Source organism: Vicia villosa, linkage group LG3 (genome assembly GCF_029867415.1).
Source record: "Vicia villosa cultivar HV-30 ecotype Madison, WI linkage group LG3, Vvil1.0, whole genome shotgun sequence".
Taxonomy (NCBI): Eukaryota; Viridiplantae; Streptophyta; class Magnoliopsida; order Fabales; family Fabaceae; genus Vicia; species Vicia villosa.
The window spans coordinates 27,364,393-27,385,354 of NC_081182.1; the positions used below are offsets into that span (position 1 = coordinate 27,364,393).

Below are 20,962 nucleotides of genomic sequence, written 5' to 3' on the forward strand. Positions count from 1 at the left end.
ATCATATATTCTGCTAAATCTATATTATTTAGCGTATATATTATTTGACGGAGGTTGGAGTGAATAAACGAAAGGAGAAGAGCAACCAAATGAAAGAAAGATAATAGCATGTCTCTTGTTTTAAAGGTGTTGAAACTTTCTGTTTGAATTTGTGTTATTAGGATTTACGGTTATTTTCTACATTTTTTTGTTAAGTAATAATAAAAAGTATCGGGCCCCAAAATTTGGGGGCCCAGTGCTACAGCACAGCTTGTACATGTTAAATATTGACCCTTGTTTTAAGTTAAGTAAAGGGTTTGTGATGTCATTTGTTCATTTAAAAAATCCTAATAAAGGAGACGAGGGTGAAGGCGTTGGAGATAAGGATTTCCTAGCCCAAATCGAATGTGAAAAATCATTTTTTAGGGAATACAAAGGTTTAGCATGTGTTTGGTTCTGCGGTGAAAAAATTTGATTTTGAGTGAATTGATTATGTAAAGTTGATTATGGATAAAAGTGAGTTAAAGGTAAAGTGATTTATGTTTGGAGAAATTCTTGCAAAAGTGAGTTGAAGAATAAATTCCAGTGTAAAAATCACGTTTAAAAATCACGTTTGATCAAAAGCCACAAATCCTAGTTTTAAGTAGAATCAATTCTTGAAAGCATAATCAATTCTGTTTGAGATCAACCAAACACCTCAAAATTAATTCTAAGCGTCAAGAATCAATTCTGGATGTCCGAAACGTGAAACCAAACATAGGCTTAGTCTCCAACGCAATTGAAGATTTTGTTTTCAAATCGGTTAGTAAATTTTCCCTTTTTCTAATTTAGGTTTAGTGTTTATCGTGTTGTTCTCTTAATATATATCTTCGTTGTCAACTGGTACCTATTTTAAGTATAGTAGGATTTTTTTCGTTTTCAATAGTTTAGGGTTTAAAGTTTTTGGGTTTTATCGTCGTCAGTTTTAGGTTTTAGGGTTTTATGCGTAGCAGTATGTGAGGTTTAGGTTTTCGCCATGTTTCTAATTATAAATTTGTTGGTCATAAATAGTAATGGAAGAAGATTTACTTTTGTTGATTCATCATGGTGGTTCATTTTTCAAAAATAAACTAATGCATATGAAGGAGGAACTATGACAAAAATTAAAATTGATGTTGACAGGTGAAATTCTTAGATTAGCATAGTCATATCTTGTGATTAAGTTATTTTCAGAGATGTGCAATCATGAAGGAGACTCAATAAACAATAACAAACAAAACAAAAGCAATAATGCAAGAAACAAAATGGTATTGGGGTGCTCCCATTAATATATTTGGGACATGCAAATATATCCATATCATAAACACCACCATTTTCTACAATATTAAAAACCATTCATCACCATCATTTCACAAAATCATCTTCTAGCATAACAACCCACAACACAAGAAGCTTCTTCAACACATGTTCAACGGCCTTCTGGTTGTACTCCTAGTGTATTTCTCATTATCAAATTAAAGTCTAATTCAAAGAATGAAGATACTTGCGTGAAAATTGATTCCATCTCTGCAAAGAAAAATTCACTAACTTTCTCATCGTCTTTTGGTTCCCATACGAGACACCAAGTCATTGACTCTCGGCAGATCATCCTGAAAATGGTTATGTACTAGAAAAAACTGTCAATTCAAAGCTCCATCACCCAAAAATGCCGGTCGTCGCTACAAGATCGCGATCGGAGCTCGGCAGAATACCATAACTCCTTTTCAAATCAGACAACCGTGCCGCTTGATTCCGACCACTGCACTACCGCGAATCCATTAACGTCTATGACCATTTTTCTTTCTCTTTTAACATGTGGTTTTAGTGTTGTCTTAAGGATTGCTTACTCTGCGCTTGATTTTGCTTTTGTTTCAAAGATTTTCTCTCTACATCGTGTGGATTTGTTTCTATTTGCATACTCTCTCTCTCTCTCTCTCTCTCTCTCTCTATAGAGCGTGTGGTTTTGTGTCTATACTTCCCTAGGGTTTAAATGGACAATGCTAACGGTGCCCCGGGGGCACTGGTTAAGAGTTTAAAATGGTATATTTTGTCTATTAAATACTTGTATTAAATGTAATGAAAATTAAAATAATTGACTTTTCTAAGAAATAAAAGGTATGTGTTTTCTTGAAAATACTTGTATTCAATGCATTGGAAGTTTAAATTATTGATTCATTTAAAAAATATTTTCTATACTTGAAATCCTTAACCAGTAACCCTGGGGCACTCGTTAGCATGACCCTTTTTAATATTATAAAAAATTTATTTCAGTTTTTATTTATAATTTTATGCCTTTATTATATCGCTCCAACCTTTAGTTATTTTCTTTTATTTTTCTATTTCATTTTGATTAATTATTTTCTATTGAGTTTTTGAACTACTAATCTTAATCTTAATCTTAATCTTAATCTACTTACTATAAATTCAAGATTGTCATGATGACAACCTTTGGTAACAACCCTAAACCTAATGATGACGTGTCATTCTAATATAATACTAATGTTGATGTGTTAATCTCATAGAATTTTCAATATCAATTAAAATTGTCATTATTTATAAACATTCTTAGAATAACATTTTGAGGTTCTAACATAATATAGACCAATCATGTTGTAACAATTCTAAGTACAAACTCTATATTAAAATAAATAATAATAATAATATAATATAATATTAAATCATCACTATTAATAATTAATAATAATAATAATTTAATATCTAACTAATAATAATAGTATTATAATAATAATAATAATATTGATTATTTTTAAAAATAAGCGACTTTTTAATATTCATTATTAATTGGGATATCTCTACATTAAAAAATCACTTAGAAGATTATAAAAATGAGCTATTAAGAATTATTAAGTTGCAATATTTACATCTAATAAAGTTGAATTAAAAATGGTACTTATTAAACTTTTATTTCTATATGTTCTATATTCTAAAAAAAAAAAAATCCATTTTTATAATTCATTCTTATTGCACTTAGAAGATTATAAAGATTATAAAAATGTAATTTTTATTTCTATATATTTTATTAAACTTTCTTTTAATTTATTCTGATTGCAATAAAGATTATAAAAGTGGAGAATTTTTTGTGTAGAATATAAAAAAATTAATGCAACAGTTACATGTCTTTTTTAAGAATAAATTTAGCATTTAACAGTTATAATATATATCATTTAACACTCACATAAAAGTTTAATAAAAATGAATTGTACAAAAACGTTTAATAAGAATGAATTTAAATGTAACTTTTAAACTTTTTTGACATTTTTTAATTTTATTAAGTGCAATAATAATGAATTAAAGAATTCTAAAGAGAGAATAAAAAATTTCCATCTCTTTGAATTTATGCATTCATCATAAATACCTCAAAAAATGGCCTTCAATTTCAATTTTTTTCATTTCTCTTTTTAAATTTGTTCTCTAGATTGTCTCTTTCAAGAAATATACATCCAACTTATTTAACATATTTCTAATATATATGAAAATATGGGCCGACCTATAAGGCTTCATAGGCTTTATTAATAGCCTAAGTCTGACCTATTTAATAAAATAGGCTTTTAAAAAAGCCTAAGCCTTGCCTTCTTATTAAATAGGCCTGGCCTGGCCTAGGCCTATGTAGGCTGGGCCGTAGGCCCCTGTAGGCCGGCCTGGCCTATTCCCACCCTTATGTATATATACTAAATGTTGAATATAGAAGTTGGTTTTGATTTTGATTTGTAATCACTTTATAAAAGCTTCAATTTTGTAGTAGTTTTTTAATTTTGTATTGTTTTTTTTTGTATCTTTATTAATCTTCATATTATCTTGACTATTCATTAGTTAATGTTTGATTTTGATTTGTAATCACTTTTTATCAGTTAATGTTTGATTTTGATTTTTATCAGTTAATGTTTGATTTTGATTTGTAATCACTTTTTAGCAGTAATTTTGTAGCAGAACTTTAATTTTGTATTATAATTATTTTTATCTTTCTTAATCTTTATATTATCTTGACTATTCATTAGTTAATGTTATATGATACTAACTCAAGTAACTTGATCTAATGTTTATATTGTTATTTCAATTGCATCTTTAGTGTTCAAAAAATCGATGACAAATGACCTCTTAGAGATAAGTTAGTCTCTAATCATTTTAATTGCATCAACTAAATTTGAAATTATAAAATTTTACTTAAGAATTTTTAAATATAGAAGATGATACTATAGAGAATTTATTTATACTAATATGTTGATAATAATTATATTTTTTAATATATTTATTATTATCATTTTTTTTGGCTTTATACCACCGATTTAGTCCGGTTCGGGGGCGAGTTCTGGCATCAAGTGGTTCCATCCCACTCCCGATCGCAGTTGCAGGGGATTGAACCGTGGTTCTCCCTACCAAGTCCAGCGCCAATCACCACTGGACCAACTAACGATTGTTTTTTTTTTTATCATTTTCTTTTCAATATCTTTAATATATCCATTCGTTTTATTAAAAAATCATATATAAGATTTTTTTAATCAAAGAAATATATTTGGAAACTGCTAATATATTGTTTGAGTTTATTTCGGAAGAACAAGAAAGGAATGTAATTTTGAAGATTTTTTCTTTTCCTATCTTTTCCATTCTCCATTCTTATTATGGTGAATTCTTATCTACCCAACTCAAAAAGTTGGGTAAAGTTACCTCCAATGTAAAATGTCTTGGAAACATCAAATAATTGTATTATTTTATAATTAATTAAATATGTTAAAATTAAATGAGATATTCTGATTGGTTGAAGGTACACTACCCAACTTTTTAAGATGGGTAGAGAAGTTGTCCCCATCATAAATTGTAATCAAATGCTTATTTAAACAAATTGTAATCAAATGTTTACGTAAACAAATTGTAATCAGATGCTTATTTAAATATATCATTCCTACATTTGCACTAAATTATCTGATATATGCCAGTTTTCTGAGAAGTCCGTTAGTTGTAAACTTACCCTTCAACCTTGGGGTACTTAGTTCGAGACTTGGCACCTAAAAAAAATTATCTGCTATATTGAAATTTATTTTTAATATTTTGTTCATTTTCTAAAATTTAATTCTCACATAATTATAAATTAATTTTGATAATTAATTTAACATTAATATATTTTAAATATTAAGATAATAATATATTTATATAATAATAATAATAATAATAATAATAATAAAAATAATAATAAATAATAGTAATAGATAATAATAATAATAATAATAATAATAATAATAATAATAATAATGATAATCACTAAAAAAAATTACCAACTAATCTAATTGTTGTTTTATATAATATTCATTCATTAAAATCATTAAATTTTTAAGATATAAACTAATTGATAAAATTTTATATAGTTCTTATGTTATTTACAATTACATTGATCTTTTTTATTACTCCTTAAAATTCAACATATTCTTAAATATTATAATAAACTCATATATAATACTGATTCAAATAAACTCATTAGAATAAAATCCTACAAATATAATCAACTGATCATCTATATTATTCTTAAAATTAAATTTTTTCTCAAATATGTATTTATAAAACTACATATAATAATTAAAATCATTCAAAAAACACTCCACAAACGAAACAATATAATAAATTTTTTCGATGAAGTTTACAATTTCATAAACAATGACAACAATATATTACAGGACTACCGCGCAACGCGCGGGTTATATACTAGTGAATATAATAAGGATAATTTATTTGTGTGTTCTCTCTTGTTTTCTATTAGTCTTAGATTATTAAGTTTAAGAGAAATTAAAAAAGAATATCATAACTTTTAAAAAAATGACTAACTTAGATATGATTTTTTAATATTTTATAGTAAAATAAATATTTTATTTGAAAAATATTAAATTTAAAAATTATATAGAAATCAAAAAGTTCTTTTTTTTTTATGTATACAAGATTATATTAGGAGACTTTTGGTAACCATTTATTCATTTAGTATTATTATATGTGATATGTGTCTTTATTTATTATGTTAAATATTCCGGTCCGATCGTTATCGGTTTAGATTTTGATCCATTTAGTTATCTCGTATCTCTTTTTGTTTATTTACAAATGTGAAATATAGTATGGTCGAAGGATAGTTTCTTGGTTCGACAATTCGACAGAATCTTAGTATGTCGTCGAAGTCTGTTCGCTTGCTGTAGTCGTAGGTCGACAGTGCTGTAGTTGAAGTATGCTCAAGTATGCAGTAGTCGAAATACCAGGATTGTTAGCATGTCGAATTGGGCCTGTTTGTTAAGCCCAATTGTTTAAGTTAGCTTGTTCCTTAAGTTAGCTTGTGTAATGGGTTTGTGTGTAAAAGCTCATTAGTTTAGTGTTTTAGTTTTATTATAAATAGCATACTAGTCTCTCATCATTGCACACTGCAAATCCTTATTAGGGTGAGAGAGGTTACTTGTTATTCTGTAACAATTGTAATCTTGTTTCAAAGAGAAAGGAAAAATAGCAGTTTATAACCAATTTCATTGTGTTCTTCTTGCTTCCCTATTTCTTACCCTTGTGGCGTTCTTGCCAACAAAAGAAATGTATTATACTTTGTTCTTGGCATCAATTTCACAACAAAAAACTTTAAGAAATATTAGGATTAGACGCTCTAGCGACTTCGATCCCGAATGAATCATCTCCGATCTCTTTTAATCAATAAAAAATTGGATGAAAAAGGATCAATTGGACGTATGTGCCTTTGATCCCCAAGCATTCGAACTCAAGTCGTATAACTTATTTGTTCGAGTGTTTGTCTTCCCTTTCAAAAAAATTAATCAATAAACATCATTTCAAGTTCGTTACCTTATCATATTAAAAATGATGTGTGGGATATTGGATCGAACTCTAGTATGGTCGAAGGATACCTTCTTGGTTCGACAGATACCTCCTTGTTCTTTATTCATCCCTTGTTTTATACTTTGTTCTTGGCATTGAATTCGCAACATGATTAATTGTATGTATATCCCTTTGATCTCAAGTGTTTGGACACAAACTGTATAACTTGCTCGTTCAATTGCTTTTCCCTTAAGAAATTACGACTCGATTAGTCTTGGATTTTTCTTTATAAACAAAAAAAAGATTAAAAAGGATCATTTGGATGTATATCCCTCTGATCTCGAGCACTCAGATACGAGCTGAATAGCTTGCTTGTTCGAATGCTTGTCTTCATCCTAAAAACAACTACAACCAACAAACAACCTTTTTCCGCCTTGGCGCGATCAAATCCTTTTTTATTTTCAACCAACAAACAACTTTCTTACCGCCACAAAACAATGTAGTCCTTTTTTTCGACCAACGGACAATTTTCTTACCGCCACTGCACGATCAAACTTTTTATTTAAAATCAACCAATGCACAAGTTTTTGATACTAAAAACTACGTAGCTTTGAATTCTCCATCACACCGAGAGATTTGGAGGAGCAATACTCGCATCTTGTCAAGCACCCTAATAATAATAAAAACTTTTTTCCCTTTCTTGTTAATATGTACTAATAATTAGGAGAAATCAAATACATCATGGTTAACATTATCTTTCACAAAAATTAATTAAAGGTTAATCGTTATTTAAACGGATGTCGTAAGATGCTAACACTTCTTAACGCATAATCGACTCCCGAACCTAAATTTGGTTGTAGTGACCATATTTTCGTTCTTTAAGGATTTTATCAACGTTTTTCCTTCTTTTTTTAAAAATAAACTTTGTTGACGACTTCATTACTTTCGAGCTTTTACTCGCTCGGGTATTTATTGCGTCGCGATACTTCACTCAGCGTCAAAACAAATCTTTCTCTTCTTGGAAACACCTTCTCAACAAGCAAACACCTTCAACATAACTTATCTTTAGACTGGTCTCAGAGAATTCTACTTCAACATTCTTTACTTCATATCTGATAGCAATGACTTGAGGGGAAACTGTTTCGGGATGAAAAAATGTTGCAAACCCATTTCATAGGCCAAATTTAATTAGAGCGCTCCACTGACTAACGTGCATGGAGACCTCTATTAGTAAGTATCATATAGGGGCACAACTTCCTTCCTTCATCATCTTTCCCATGGATTTCCATAAATTCGATAAAATAAAAAATAAATCTATTATTTTTAATCAAATTAATGCTACAAAAATTCAAAAACTACCCAAAAGCGATAGAAACTAATTATTTACTATGCTCAATCTTTTTTTTAACAATACATGCTCATGAAAGTGTTGTCACCAAATTCTCCATCTTTGAGACCGGGCATATGTTATACGTCTCTGCCTCCGAAATGCTTTTGAGGGACTATGTTCCCCATTTCCTTTTCTGTTAGAGAAAATTCTCCATCTCAGGGTCTCAAATAGGGCAATCCTTGCGGTGACTGGCACAAGCAGGTGTAAATTGACATCCCTAAATAAATCCTTGATCAACAGAGACTATAACCCCAATAAATCCTTCCGATATTGATTTGAATGTTGAAGTGTTAATGTTACCGATATTCTTGATCAACAGAGACTATAACCCCAATAAATCTTTCCGATGATTATTTTCAACTTCTCATCCATTTCTCTATTAATTCGGGATGCATATTAATTAAATATAATACTTTATATTTAACTTATATTAATTTGAGGTGGTTTGATTTTGCTGACGTGGCAGAAAATGTTGAGTCTGTTTGTAACTGATTAACGTTTAAAGCGGGAGAAAAGAAATGAAGAACAGAATCATCATCACTCAATTTCAAAAATAAAAATAAAATTCACTCTCTCTCTCTATGAATTCATTTGTTCACTGCACCAGAGTTTATTCAATCCATTGAATTCTCTCCAGGTTATCTCCCCGAGTATCCAAATCCTTCACATTCATGGCTTGGATGCGTTTGATAACACAGGTCAGTTATTCAATCGATCAACCTTTTTAGAATTCCAAAAACCCTAATTTGGTTACTTCAAGGGATGCATGTTTGTTGTGTTTCTCACTTTTATCATACAATTTTGTAGATTAATGTAGGGAATAGGCTTTTCTTCTCCCAGAAGAGATCGCAGTCGAGCTATCTAGGAAATTTGGCTCGGCGATTACGCGATTCAGCTGAAGCCGAGGAAGCGTCTTATCTCAAAGAACTTTACCATCGAAATGATCCTGAAGCCGTGATTAGAGCATTTGAAAGTCGGCCGTATCTTCATACAAATTCGGCCGCACTTTCTGAATATGTTAAAGCATTAGTAAAAGTTGATAGGCTGGATGAAAGTGAATTACTCAAGACTTTGCAAAGAGGTAACTATCGTGCAATTGCGCATTTGTTGAAATTTGTTATTCTTCATTGCAGACCATAAGTTATAACCTGATGTATTTGAATTTCAGGTATTTCTAATTCAATGGGAAAGGAAGAAAGTAGTATTGGTGGCCTTGCTGCTCTTAAAAACGTGGGGAAACCGACAAAATATGGAATTCTTGGAACGTCAACTGCTCCAATTCATACAGTCTCTGCATGTAAAGGTGGAAATTTCAGAGAGCAGCTATGGCGTACATTTAGGTCCGTTGCATTGACCTTCCTCTTGATTTCTGGTGTAGCAGCTATCATTGAGGAAAAAGGAATTAGTAAAGGTATTACGGTGTCACTGTAACTTACAACTACTCAGTTTAACTCAATGTTCAATCTGAATTTGATAGGCACATTCTCTGTTCCTTTTCACCCTTATTTTCTTATTTTTTTGGCTTCGTCTAATGTGCATAAGTAAAATGTTATTGCACCAGGCACATGTTTGTTTTTATACCATTAGATCAATAGGTCTCATCATATCTCATTTGATCCAATGGTGAGATTTATTGATTCAATAGTGGAAACTAACCGGTGCCTAATGCAAGAGTTTTCTCCCTTGTGCACCATAGAACTTGCCTTTTTCTCTCTCTTAGATTAGTGCTGTTTGTTACAAACAAAATTTTAATGAAAGTCAAGAAATGCACACCTTTACATTGGTAATTACTTATTTATATGTCAATTATTTCTATATGACCATTTTTCTTATGTATGGTAAGCCATGGTCAAATATCGTCCAATTTTGTATAATTGGTGTTCATAAGATTTAGCATTGCTCTATTTTATACAATACATTTCAACTTTCTTAGAATTTGGTATGAATGAAGAAGTGCGGCCCATTTTGGAGACAAACACTAAGTTTAGCGATGTGAAAGGTGTGGATGAGGCAAAGGCTGAACTTGAAGAAATCGTTCATTACCTAAGAGATCCTAAGGTAGACATTTCCGGCATAAATCAATGCTTTCTCAAGCCTGAAACTGTTATTTGTGTACATTTATTTGTTCTATATAGGCCTTTGCCTTGGGTCGCAATGCCATTTACCATGTTTATTGCCATGATCCACTCTTCGCCATTAGTAGCCCTCTTTGTTTAGAGAATTAGGGGCCTTTGGCTAGGAGGTGGTCAAACCCATAAATATCTACATAATTGTAGTTGTAAATGGAGAATTCTTCCCGGTATCCTCCAAGGCTCCAACACATTTTCGCCTATATTATTCTATACTATCTTTAAATATCCCATTTCTTTTGTCACAGCACTTTACTCGTCTTGGTGGCAAACTCCCAAAAGGTGTTTTGCTTGTTGGCCCACCTGGCACCGGTAAAACAATGCTGGCAAGAGCTATTGCTGGAGAGGCAGGGGTTCCTTTCTTCGCATGCAGTGCAAGTGAATTTGAAGAGATGTATGTTGGTGTTGGTGCACGAAGGGTGAGAGATCTTTTCGCTGCTGCAAAAAAGCGGTCGCCTTGTATAGTCTTTATTGATGAGATTGATGCCGTCGGTGGAAAACGAAATGCAAAAGACCAAATGTACATGAGGATGACTTTAAATCAATTGCTTGTTGAGTTAGATGGATTCAAACAAAATGAAGGCATAATAGTGATTGGTGCTACTAACTTTCCAGAGTCCCTAGATAAGGCTTTGGTGAGACCTGGGCGATTTGATCGCAATGTTGTTGTTACCAGCCCAGATGTAGAAGGACGGCGACAGATTTTGGAATCTCACATGTCAAAGGTATGCTATTATTCTTTTTGAAGAATGTATTTTAACTTGTATCTTGTGTTGGATGGCTTAGGAATATTTTGAGGCACGTGAGCAGTGCTTTCACTATGTTGATACAAAGTGTTGCGTAGTATGATTTCCCTAAGCTATGATTGGGTGTCTTCTGGATACTTCACATTTAATAAAAGCTTAACACCCATGATAACCCGTGATACTCTTTGAATTATGTCTATTTTATTCAAATTTTGTAGTTTAAACGAGAAAGTGCAACATTATGAGATATAGTAAGGTTGTGGAAAATGATATTGCTAGAATTAGAAGGAAACTTCTTACATGTGTGTTTCTTACTCAAATATGATTTAGGTTCTGAAAGCGGGTGATGTTGATCTGATGATCACTGCTCGGTGTACGCCTGGGTTCTCTGGTGCTGACCTTGCAAACTTGGTTAATGTTGCTGCCCTGAGAGCCGCAATGGATGGTGCCAAAGCAGTGAGCATGAGGGATTTAGAGTTTGCACGGGATAAGATTCTAATGGGAAGTGAACGCAAGTCGGCTGTTATATCTGAGGAGTCAAGAAAGAATACTGCTTTTCATGAGGGTGGCCATGCCTTAGTGGCAATTCATACTGATGGTGCGCTTCCTGTTCACAAGGCAACTATTGTTCCTCGTGGGATGGCTCTCGGCATGGTTTCTCAACTACCTGACAAGGATGAGACGAGTTACACCCGTAAACAGATGCTTGCCAGGCTTGATGTTTGCATGGGAGGTCGGGTTGCTGAAGAGCTAATTTTTGGAGAAAGTGAAGTTACTTCTGGTGCATCCTCAGATCTTGCAAAGGCAACTTCTTTGGCCAGGGAAATGGTTACTGAATATGGTATGAGTACTAAAGTTGGACCCGTCACTCACGATTACTATGATGGAAAAAGTATGAGCTCAGAAACTCGGTTGCTTATCGAAAAAGAAGTGAAGAACTTGCTTGAGAGAGCTTACAACAATGCAAAAACTATTCTAACCACCCATGATAAGGAGCTTCACGCCCTCGCAAATGCTCTTCTAGAACATGAGACACTTACAGGAAGTCAGATAAATGATTTACTTAGAAAGCTCAAAAGCAGCAACAGCCGCAGTCCCATGTAGACGAATCTCAGAGAAGTTTCACGGTCCAATTTGGCAGCCCGGGCCGCTACGGTTGCAGTTGCCGTGGCCACTGCAGCTGCAGCTTCTGCTTAAGGCTCAAGGAGTTGCCTCAGTAGCCTCTTTAGCGAAGAAGAAAGGTGACACATGCTTTAAAAAAACGAACTCAACTTGAGTAGATAGTAATTTATTTGGTGTTTTTGTGGGTTTCACTTCAGTAGTGGAACTGGACTCGTGTAATCAGAATCAAGTTGACTCCATATTTTAGTGAGTTGAAATATCTTGTAACAGTTTCCATTGATTTGTTTTAATAATTATCTTAGTAGTATTATATATGATTTTGATTCATCAAAACTGTAATCACATATTATCAATCTTATACATCAATCTAATTGAGAGGATACAAAATACTTCACATTTTCAAATTTTAGTTCACAATTTTTAAGCAATCATCTTCATTTTATTTAAAACAAAGGTATCTCTTGATTGACATAGAAATGATTATGTGTGGCTATATTAGACTTTGGATTGAATGAAATATATCCTTCTTGGACAGAATGGAGTCGTTGCACCAAAAGTTATAGCATGAGTTTTTCAAATATAAGATGTTTTATTGTATGTGTTTGTAACAGAATTTTAGTTGAATTAATAAAATATTGTTTTTCAAAAGCCATTTTCTTGTTGTGAAGTCAACCCCCAGATTATCCAGATTCACATATTATTTGTATTGTTTGTCTTTAAAAAAATGCATTTTATACAAGTATACTTTAAAGTCAACTATCATTTACCGCTAACATCCGTGAAAGTCGTGAGTTTAATTCTCGTTGTTGATGTGGGGATCTTTTGATAGGTGATATTCTTGTATAGGTGATATGTAAATAGTATAGGTGATATGTAAATAGTATTTATATAAACATTCTTTGAGTCTTGAGGTCTGTTCATTCAGGTGAGTCTGGAACCCAACTCACCTAAATTTTTGTTCATAAAAAAAAATAGATAGTCTAATTCTATATACCTCATTATTCCCCAAGGTAAATATGGATACATAATCGGACTACCACAAACTATCCATCCTAAATACCAACAAATATCTTTCATCAGCACATATGAAAATGATCATTATACAGAAGGAAAAAAAACAAATATCACCCACTAAAATAGTACCTCTATAAACACTCTTTGAGTTTCGAGGTTTGTCCTGATCCTGGTGAGTCTCCGGAGTCCAACTCACCTAAACTTTTGTTCAACAAATAAAATAGATAGTCTAATTCTATATTTTACACTGTGAAAATACACAATTTTATATTAATAAAAACTGAAAAAACAAATAAAATTTATTTTGGCTTATAATCTTGCTTTTTTTCCTTTCATATGCATCATATTCTGTAATGTACTTTAGCTAATTCATGTTGCACAGAGACTTATATGCAGGTGTCTTCATGTACCTCTCCTCTAACAATAAACCCCTTAAGAATGTTCTTGATTCTAATACATTTAAGCAACACAAGCATTGCATGATCTCCCTTAGTCTGTGACTCCTCAAGCACTTCCTAATAAGTTGATCTTGGTGGTTCTCCCACTGATACTAGCATCAGGTACAAGTGTTGCAACCTATGAAGCACGGACACCCCTAAAAAGACCCCGACACTGACACGGCGACACCGTTAATTATTCGAAAAAATGAATAAATTAAATGTAATTGTAAGTGTCGGTGTAGGTGTCCGTCATCGACACGGACACCGACACGCCTGATTTTAGAGGTGTCGGTGCTTCGCAACTGAAAAAAAATCACGACATGTAACCATGAGAAGTAACACGTGGATGAGTAGGAGGTACACCTCACATCTCTTTTTCAAACACATGCTCCTCAAATTTGAAAAATATGATATCAATTTTAACACGAGACATAGTAGGAGGAGAAACAATGTAGGCATCCCTTGAGATGGTATACACGGATCTAAACTGCCTCATTATTCCCCAAGGTAAATATGGATACATGATCAGACTACCATAGACTATTTATCCTAAATATCAACAAATATCTTTCATCAACCCATATGAAAATGATTATTATATAGAAAAAACAAATAACACCCACTAAAATATGGTATAAGACCTGTCTATTTGAACCTGTATTTGAATGACTCCTCACTGAAGAAAAGATACACGCGCTTAGTGACACTTTTCTTGTACTTATCATATATGCCCTACTTATCACATATACATCAACATTTTCTCATCACGATCTTGATTAGATAAAGTTAATATGGATTTCTAACTGATGATTAATAGTTGTTAATATAATAAAATTAGATTGCTTCATATAACTCTTGGTCATTTAGTTAATTGATATCAAGTAAGCAATATGATGATTTTTCAAATGTATTAGTTCCTCTTTTCAATTGTATTAGTTCCTGAATCATTATTATCAATTTTACGCTTAGTACCACGTGATTTCACATTTAAAGATTTGTCATAGGTAGCTACTATGTCAAGCAAATATATATTATCATGACCCATGAGTGAACAAATTCCAAAAATATATGAATTAAAAGACAACTTCAACATATTATTTCCAAATATACACAAATAACTTGATTTGTCCAAATAAGAAATTGTACTGGTAAAAAAAATACATGTGTGCATGTCCCCCTTGTAAGGGCAAGGAGACTCATAGGCCTTAATGGGTTTATAACATATTTTGGGGGGTTTAAGAGACCTGCTCACATGAGGTGAGAGACTCTGCTAGTGATCGGGAAAGCTTGGTAGCAAGCGTGTAACCACCGGCAGTAGTGTATTTAGATTGTAGTGAGTGTGGTGCTTTTTAGGGTGTAGATAATCATTATGAGTTGGGATATGTCTATCTCTTGGAGAGGAGTATTTATAGAGGTCTATGTGACCTAGGGTTTGAATCACCCTTAGTGGCGTCAACCTCTCACCCTTCTCCGGAGGGGTTATTGACCGCATATATTTCAAGAGTTAATCAAGACTCGTTATTTCTTGACTTACATATCAGGGTATCCTCTAGAAGTGTCTATGGGTCATCACCTAGGCGACGCGCCTTTTGGTCAAGGACGCCCTAGTTTAGGACATCTGTAAATATAACACTACATAGTCCTTCAAGTATGAGGACTTTTCTAAGGGCGGAGTTTTTTAAACTCTCATAGCGCCCCATTGCCCTTTTATTAAATTCTCAAGGCGAGGATAACCATGTTAAGTGGTTGAGCCTCTCATCTAGGGGCAATTCCCTCAGTTAAAGGTGTCAATTTTTCATGCCCCTCACTAGAGAGTCAACTTCCAGGTGTTCCCTGTTAGCTGAGAGATGTTAACCAAGAATGTGTTTACCAGTGTTTTTGGAAACCAATCATGATTTTGATGAAGCTAGTGAGATTAACTCGAAAAATCTCCAAAGATATTTTTGCAAATAATTTGTATGAAAACATGTGCGTGTGTGTTTGTGTGATTTGAATGTGAGCGAGTCGAGACTGTGGAGCAGGGAAGATGTGACAAGGTGGTAAAATATCTAGAAGTGAAACTCAAAGAGCAGATGGACGCCTAACACGAGAGCCAAAGGATGTTGCACTACTTCCAACAGGATAAGGAAAAGTGAGAAAAAAAGGTTGGTGAATACTCAGGCCAAGGCAAAAGAGGTATTTGCTAAGAAGAACTCTTTACAAGATTCTTTGAATGTTGCTCTTATTTGCCATAAAGATCAGGAGAAGGATGTGCAGAGCTAACCGACGAGGATGTGTCTGTTTCCTATGTCTACTTTGAGCGTGCTAAAAAGTAGGTTCTATTCATATATCATATCCTAGACTTGAGTCTCCTGGGTTTTCTCAAATTCGTGCAAGATAGTGCGTTATTGGATAAGGAGACAATGGCCTCTCCAAAAAAACCTTACCCCTGTCGAGTAGGTTTCTGGCAAGGAAGGAAAACCGAAAGGTTAGTTTGAAGTCCCTTAGCCAAGGAATGTTGCTGAGGAGTGGTGACCCTTGAGTAAGATTAATGGCTTTATTTTTGTCTTAGCTCTTAGTGGCTCTAGTACTCGTGTTCCCTTAAGGGTTTTTGTTTGTATTCTTATGCCCCTTCAGGGGCTTTTGTAACTGTTATGAACAGCGGCGTCCCTTTAGGCGCCTTTTATGTTACCTACTTTTATCACTATCTGCTTGTTTTAAACCTTTGTTTGAGGGTGTTTTTTATTTTGACTGCCCTACAAGGATACCTTTTAAAGATCCCTCAAATGACCTCCCCTTGGGTAGAAAGGATACAATTTAAGGAGCCAACAATTAATTGCCTTATTGGGCAACCAAGATCCCACTTAAGGATCCAACAATTGATTTCCTTGTTAAGCGGTAAGGATCCCACTTGAGATTCAAATTATTGGTCACCTCGTTGGGTGGATCAGATCTCACTTAAGGATCCAATGATTGATTGCCTCGATAGGCAACAAGGATCCCACCTAAGGATCCATCAATTGATTTCCTTAAGTGGAATCAATGATCCTACTTTAAGGATATAGAAATTAACTACCTCGTTGGGCGGAAAGGATCCTATTTAAGGATCCAACGATTGATTGCCTCGAGGGGAAGCAAGGATCCCGCTTAAGGATTAAAAAATTGATTGTCTCATTGGGCGGTAAAGATCCCATTTGAGAATCATGCAATTGTTCGTCTCATTGGGCAACAAGGATCCCACTTAAGGATCCATCGATTTATTACCTCAAGGGGAAGCAAGAATCCCTCCTAAGGATCCAGCAATCAATTTCCTCGAGGGGCGGAAAGGATCCTAATTTAAGGATTCAACAATTGGTCACCTTGTTGGGAGACAAGGATCCAACAATTGATTTCCTTGAGGGGCAACAAGGATCTTACTTAAGGATCTAGCAATTGATCACCTTATTGGGAGGCTAGGATCCCACTTAAGCATCCAACAATTAATCGTCTCATTGGGCGGAAAGGATCCCACTTGAGGATCCAACGTATATTCCACGTGAGCCAGATTTGTATGATGGACAAGAGGAGTCGCCTTTCACATATTTCTTGAGGTGCCCCTCCTGTATCAATTTCTAGATTTGCTTCTTGAGCTTATAACAGTCTTTAATGTGATGTCCCTTTTAACCTTGTGGAACTTGCACCATATTCCTGGATCGGAACCCATCATGCTGATGTCCTTTTTGGGCAAGGTATCTTCCTATGATGATGCAAGCTTTCAGCTTTGAGAGCACAGTATTTGAAATCTCATGCCTTCTTTTGAGGATTGCTTTCCTCACCCTTTTTGTAACACTTTTCCTCACCCTTTTTGTAACACTCAACTCTAATAATCATTTCTGCCAACGACAATGTTGGCTTCTGGATGAGGAGTTCGTTGAAGTGCACTACCTTAAGTCTATTTAGGAACCCCCCACAAATATTTCTTGGTTTTATGGGATGACAATAACGGAGGTCTCATTGAAGCTGGGGAGGTAGTCCCTCGGTGATTCCAACGGACCCTGGCGTATATTTAACAGACTGGTAGTGGACATCTTCCTGTGGCGGCGGACAGCGAACTGGTGTACCAGCTTCGTTACAAATTATTGGTAACTGTTGATAGAGACATGAGGTAAACCTGTATAACATCGAAGGGTGACTTTTCTCAAATTTCCATATAGTAGCTTGCACTTTAGAGAGTCGGGAGCTCCTATGATGGACATGCGTGTATTGATGGAGGCAACATGAATAGGGATCGGTGTGTCCATCTGTAACTCGGTGAACTGACTTTATTTTTTATATGCAACAATGTTGCGGTGAGCATGAGTCGCCACCGACTTTTATTTTGTCCAATGTTAGGAAAGGTAAAAAGTACAGAAAAAGACCTTTTTTGAAAGAAAACGGGCTCGGGGGGTAAGTTATGAAAAGGGAAGGTGCAAGCACCCTTTTCATCCGTAGTTATCTACGGGCTCTTAATTTGCTTAGCTCGTGTTTGTTTGTTTTAAGTTGAAAAGAGGCATAAGGACTTTAGCGTAAATGCGTAGCCTTAATTTTTAAAATAGTAGTGAAAAGATATTTTTATTGAGCTAGGCAGGTTAAGAGCACTACCCTAACTAATTGGTCCTTTTCTATACTTTTTTACGATTCCCAGGATTATCCATACTATATAGAAGTAGGGAATCCTTGTTATATTGGACGTGTGGGTCATCGAGGTCGTTTGAAGGCAACAAATAGAGATACCTTTAGCTATATTCGAAGGGACAATCATTGTTTCGTAGGCAACCGTTCGAGGGACTAGATCATATTGTCGAGGCAACATCGTGGGTCATCGAGGGACTTATGATCTTTACAATGATTTTTTTATCGAGGGATTTCTTACTAATAGGTACCTTTACATTTCGAGGGACACGACCTTTTTATCGAAGGCAACCAAGAGAGGCGTACCCTAAGGGTGAGTGCGTGAAAATGTGTTGGATTCAATTATATTCAATCTTGAGTTAAAGTTAACTACGATTTGTTTTTAGTCTTGCCATACACACCCTAATTAGCATACATCTAACACAATATATATAAAAAATGCGGGAATTAAAAAGTACGGGAAAGCAAATAAGTTCACTATGATATTTACATTCTTTGACCTATATACATTCTAATGTCTAAAAGAAAACATAAAATAAATCAAACATGCGCCATACAAGGGTTTTTTAGAGATGAGAAAAGAAATCGGGAGAAAGTAAGGTTTGATGGTTAATTAAATTAAATTAGAATTATTTGATTAATTCCTAAATTAAAACTAATTATTAAGTTATTTAAATCATTAACTACCTTAAATCTATTAAATTAAATTACAAGACAAATAGAAAAAAAGTTTAAAATTATTAAAAACCTAAAATTAATTTGTTTAATCTTAGAAGCTAATTAAATTTGATGGTAAAGTTAAATTAGTGGTTGATTAATGGTTTATTGAAAAACAAGGTTAGAACAAAAAAAAAACACATAAAATAATGTGTGGTGCTGGGTTTCGAACCCACACCCTTGTGGTCCCAGGCGTTTTTCCATTACCAACCGTGCCAGCATCATCATCTGAAATAAAAAAACCAACAGAATAATAAAAAAGGTAAAACTGAATGATTTGAAGAGAAAGTCAAACGCTGAGTCAGACGGGTCCCACTATCCCTTTGGATGGCCAATCACGCGAAGAGGGAGGGAGAGTGTTGTTGACCAGCGAATGGGATAGCGCCACGCAGCGGTCAAGGAGTCAAGAGAACTATTCATCATCTCCTTCCTTTTTCCTGCGGATTTCTCTATGGAATCAGCTGCAGATTTTCTTGCGGAAAATCCTTCGAATCATAAAACCTACAAAAATCAATGCAAACAAAAACAAACGGGACCCAGATCAATGTAAAACGACGCCCTGAATCCAATGGTGAGGTCTGTTTTGGCTAATTTGGCTTATAACATATAATACGAATGCTTGCAAGTTTAAAACCATAACCATGGCATGTTTCGGTTTAGGGCTTAAAGCTCGAATTTTTTACGTTAATCCTGCACTAAATCATCCCATGAACACATTAGAAGCATTAGGTTCGATTAAAATAAAGCAATAGTAAAAATACGAAAAAAAAAACCAAAAGATAAACACGATGAATATGGGATGCTTCGTTTCAGATGTTTCAACGCATGTCTCTTGATTGATTCTTACCCTTAGATGTCTCAGGAAAAGATCAGGACGTATGATTGGTACTGAAACTCGCAGCCCTTGGTTGTGCAACCTTCGCCCTTTTTTTTTATTTTTGCAAGTGTGGGAATGGTATTTGGAGGCTAGGGTTTCGTGTCTTGTGTGGCTGCACTCTTATGCTTATATATGGGAAGATTTAGGTCAAACAAAATGGGAGAGAGATCAAGCAAATTGATTGGAAAATATTTGTTCTTAATTATGCATGAAAACTTTCTTTTTTTTGTTAAAAATCTATTTTCCAACCTTTTTTCACGTGTTATGAGACTTTGTTGAGTGAATTGGGTCATGTTTACATGAATGGAAAGTTTTGGTGTGATTTGATTTTATTTATTTTTATTTTTATTTGATTTATAGTGAATTTAAATGAATAAATCCAAAAATAAATAAATAAAATCATAAAATAAATAAACTAATGACAAATGGGCCTTTGATAAACTTGGAATTTCGTGGATGGTGCAAGGACTATGGCCCACTACTCAAAAATATGGATTTTGTCACTTAGGTTCTCACGCCTTTCTTGAAATCGACCATCTTGTACCAATCATATCTCCCTCATTTTTTATCATATGAAGGTGTTCTTGTACATTTTAGAAAGCTCAAAGAGTCTTCTAAAAGATACTTTTGGTTTCACCTTCATTGAACTTACCATGTTCATTTACCATCCTTTGAGAAAAAACGTCTTTTTTGTTGACTTTCAAAAGGACCTATAATGTATTAGCTTGTATCATCCAACTGGTGCATTTCTTGACTTTAGACCCAACATCAAAGTTGTAGAAAATGATATTTCCTTGAGAATAGGCTTTGGTTGGGCAAATTTTGGGGTATGACACCATCCAACTTGGCCAAGGATGAAGGTTTCAAACCTTCAAGGATAGGCGCTCCTATCTCTCATCTGAGAGTGACTAGAGGTCCTACAATTTCATTTCCTCCAAAAGTTTGGGATCTTGTTGAAGTTTCCTGATGTTGTGGACGTCATCTTCTAACGTATGGTTATGGCGGCGTAATTCATCCTAGGTGGCACGCATCTCCTCCGAGGTGTCAGCATCACTGCTACTGCTGGTACCTTTTGGCGTACGGGATAAAGCTCT

At 34.1% G+C, this 20,962-nt stretch overlaps 1 protein-coding gene across 1 annotated transcript; it reads left to right on the plus strand.

Annotated features, from left to right (window-relative positions):
• The first annotated feature begins 8,753 nt into the window (after positions 1 to 8,753).
• LOC131660776 (ATP-dependent zinc metalloprotease FTSH 4, mitochondrial-like) lies at positions 8,754 to 12,487 on the plus strand. The gene is made up of 6 exons (XM_058930093.1): positions 8,754 to 8,892; positions 9,002 to 9,275; positions 9,363 to 9,605; positions 10,128 to 10,252; positions 10,572 to 11,048; positions 11,400 to 12,487. The coding sequence occupies exons 1-6, from the start codon at positions 8,866 to 8,868 to the stop codon at positions 12,171 to 12,173; spliced, it is 1,920 nt and encodes a 639-aa protein (XP_058786076.1). The 5' UTR covers positions 8,754 to 8,865; the 3' UTR covers positions 12,174 to 12,487.
• The last annotated feature ends 8,475 nt before the right edge of the window (positions 12,488 to 20,962 follow it).

Excerpts from the sequence above, each read along its gene's own strand:
- LOC131660776 (XM_058930093.1), top strand. The coding sequence starts at position 8,866 with ATGGCTTGGATGCGTTTGATAACACAG. Across the intron at positions 8,893-9,001 it reads GGATGCGTTTGATAACACAG|ATTAATGTAGGGAATAGGCT; the intron begins GTCAGTTATTCA and ends ACAATTTTGTAG. Across the intron at positions 9,606-10,127 it reads GGAAAAAGGAATTAGTAAAG|AATTTGGTATGAATGAAGAA; the intron begins GTATTACGGTGT and ends CAACTTTCTTAG.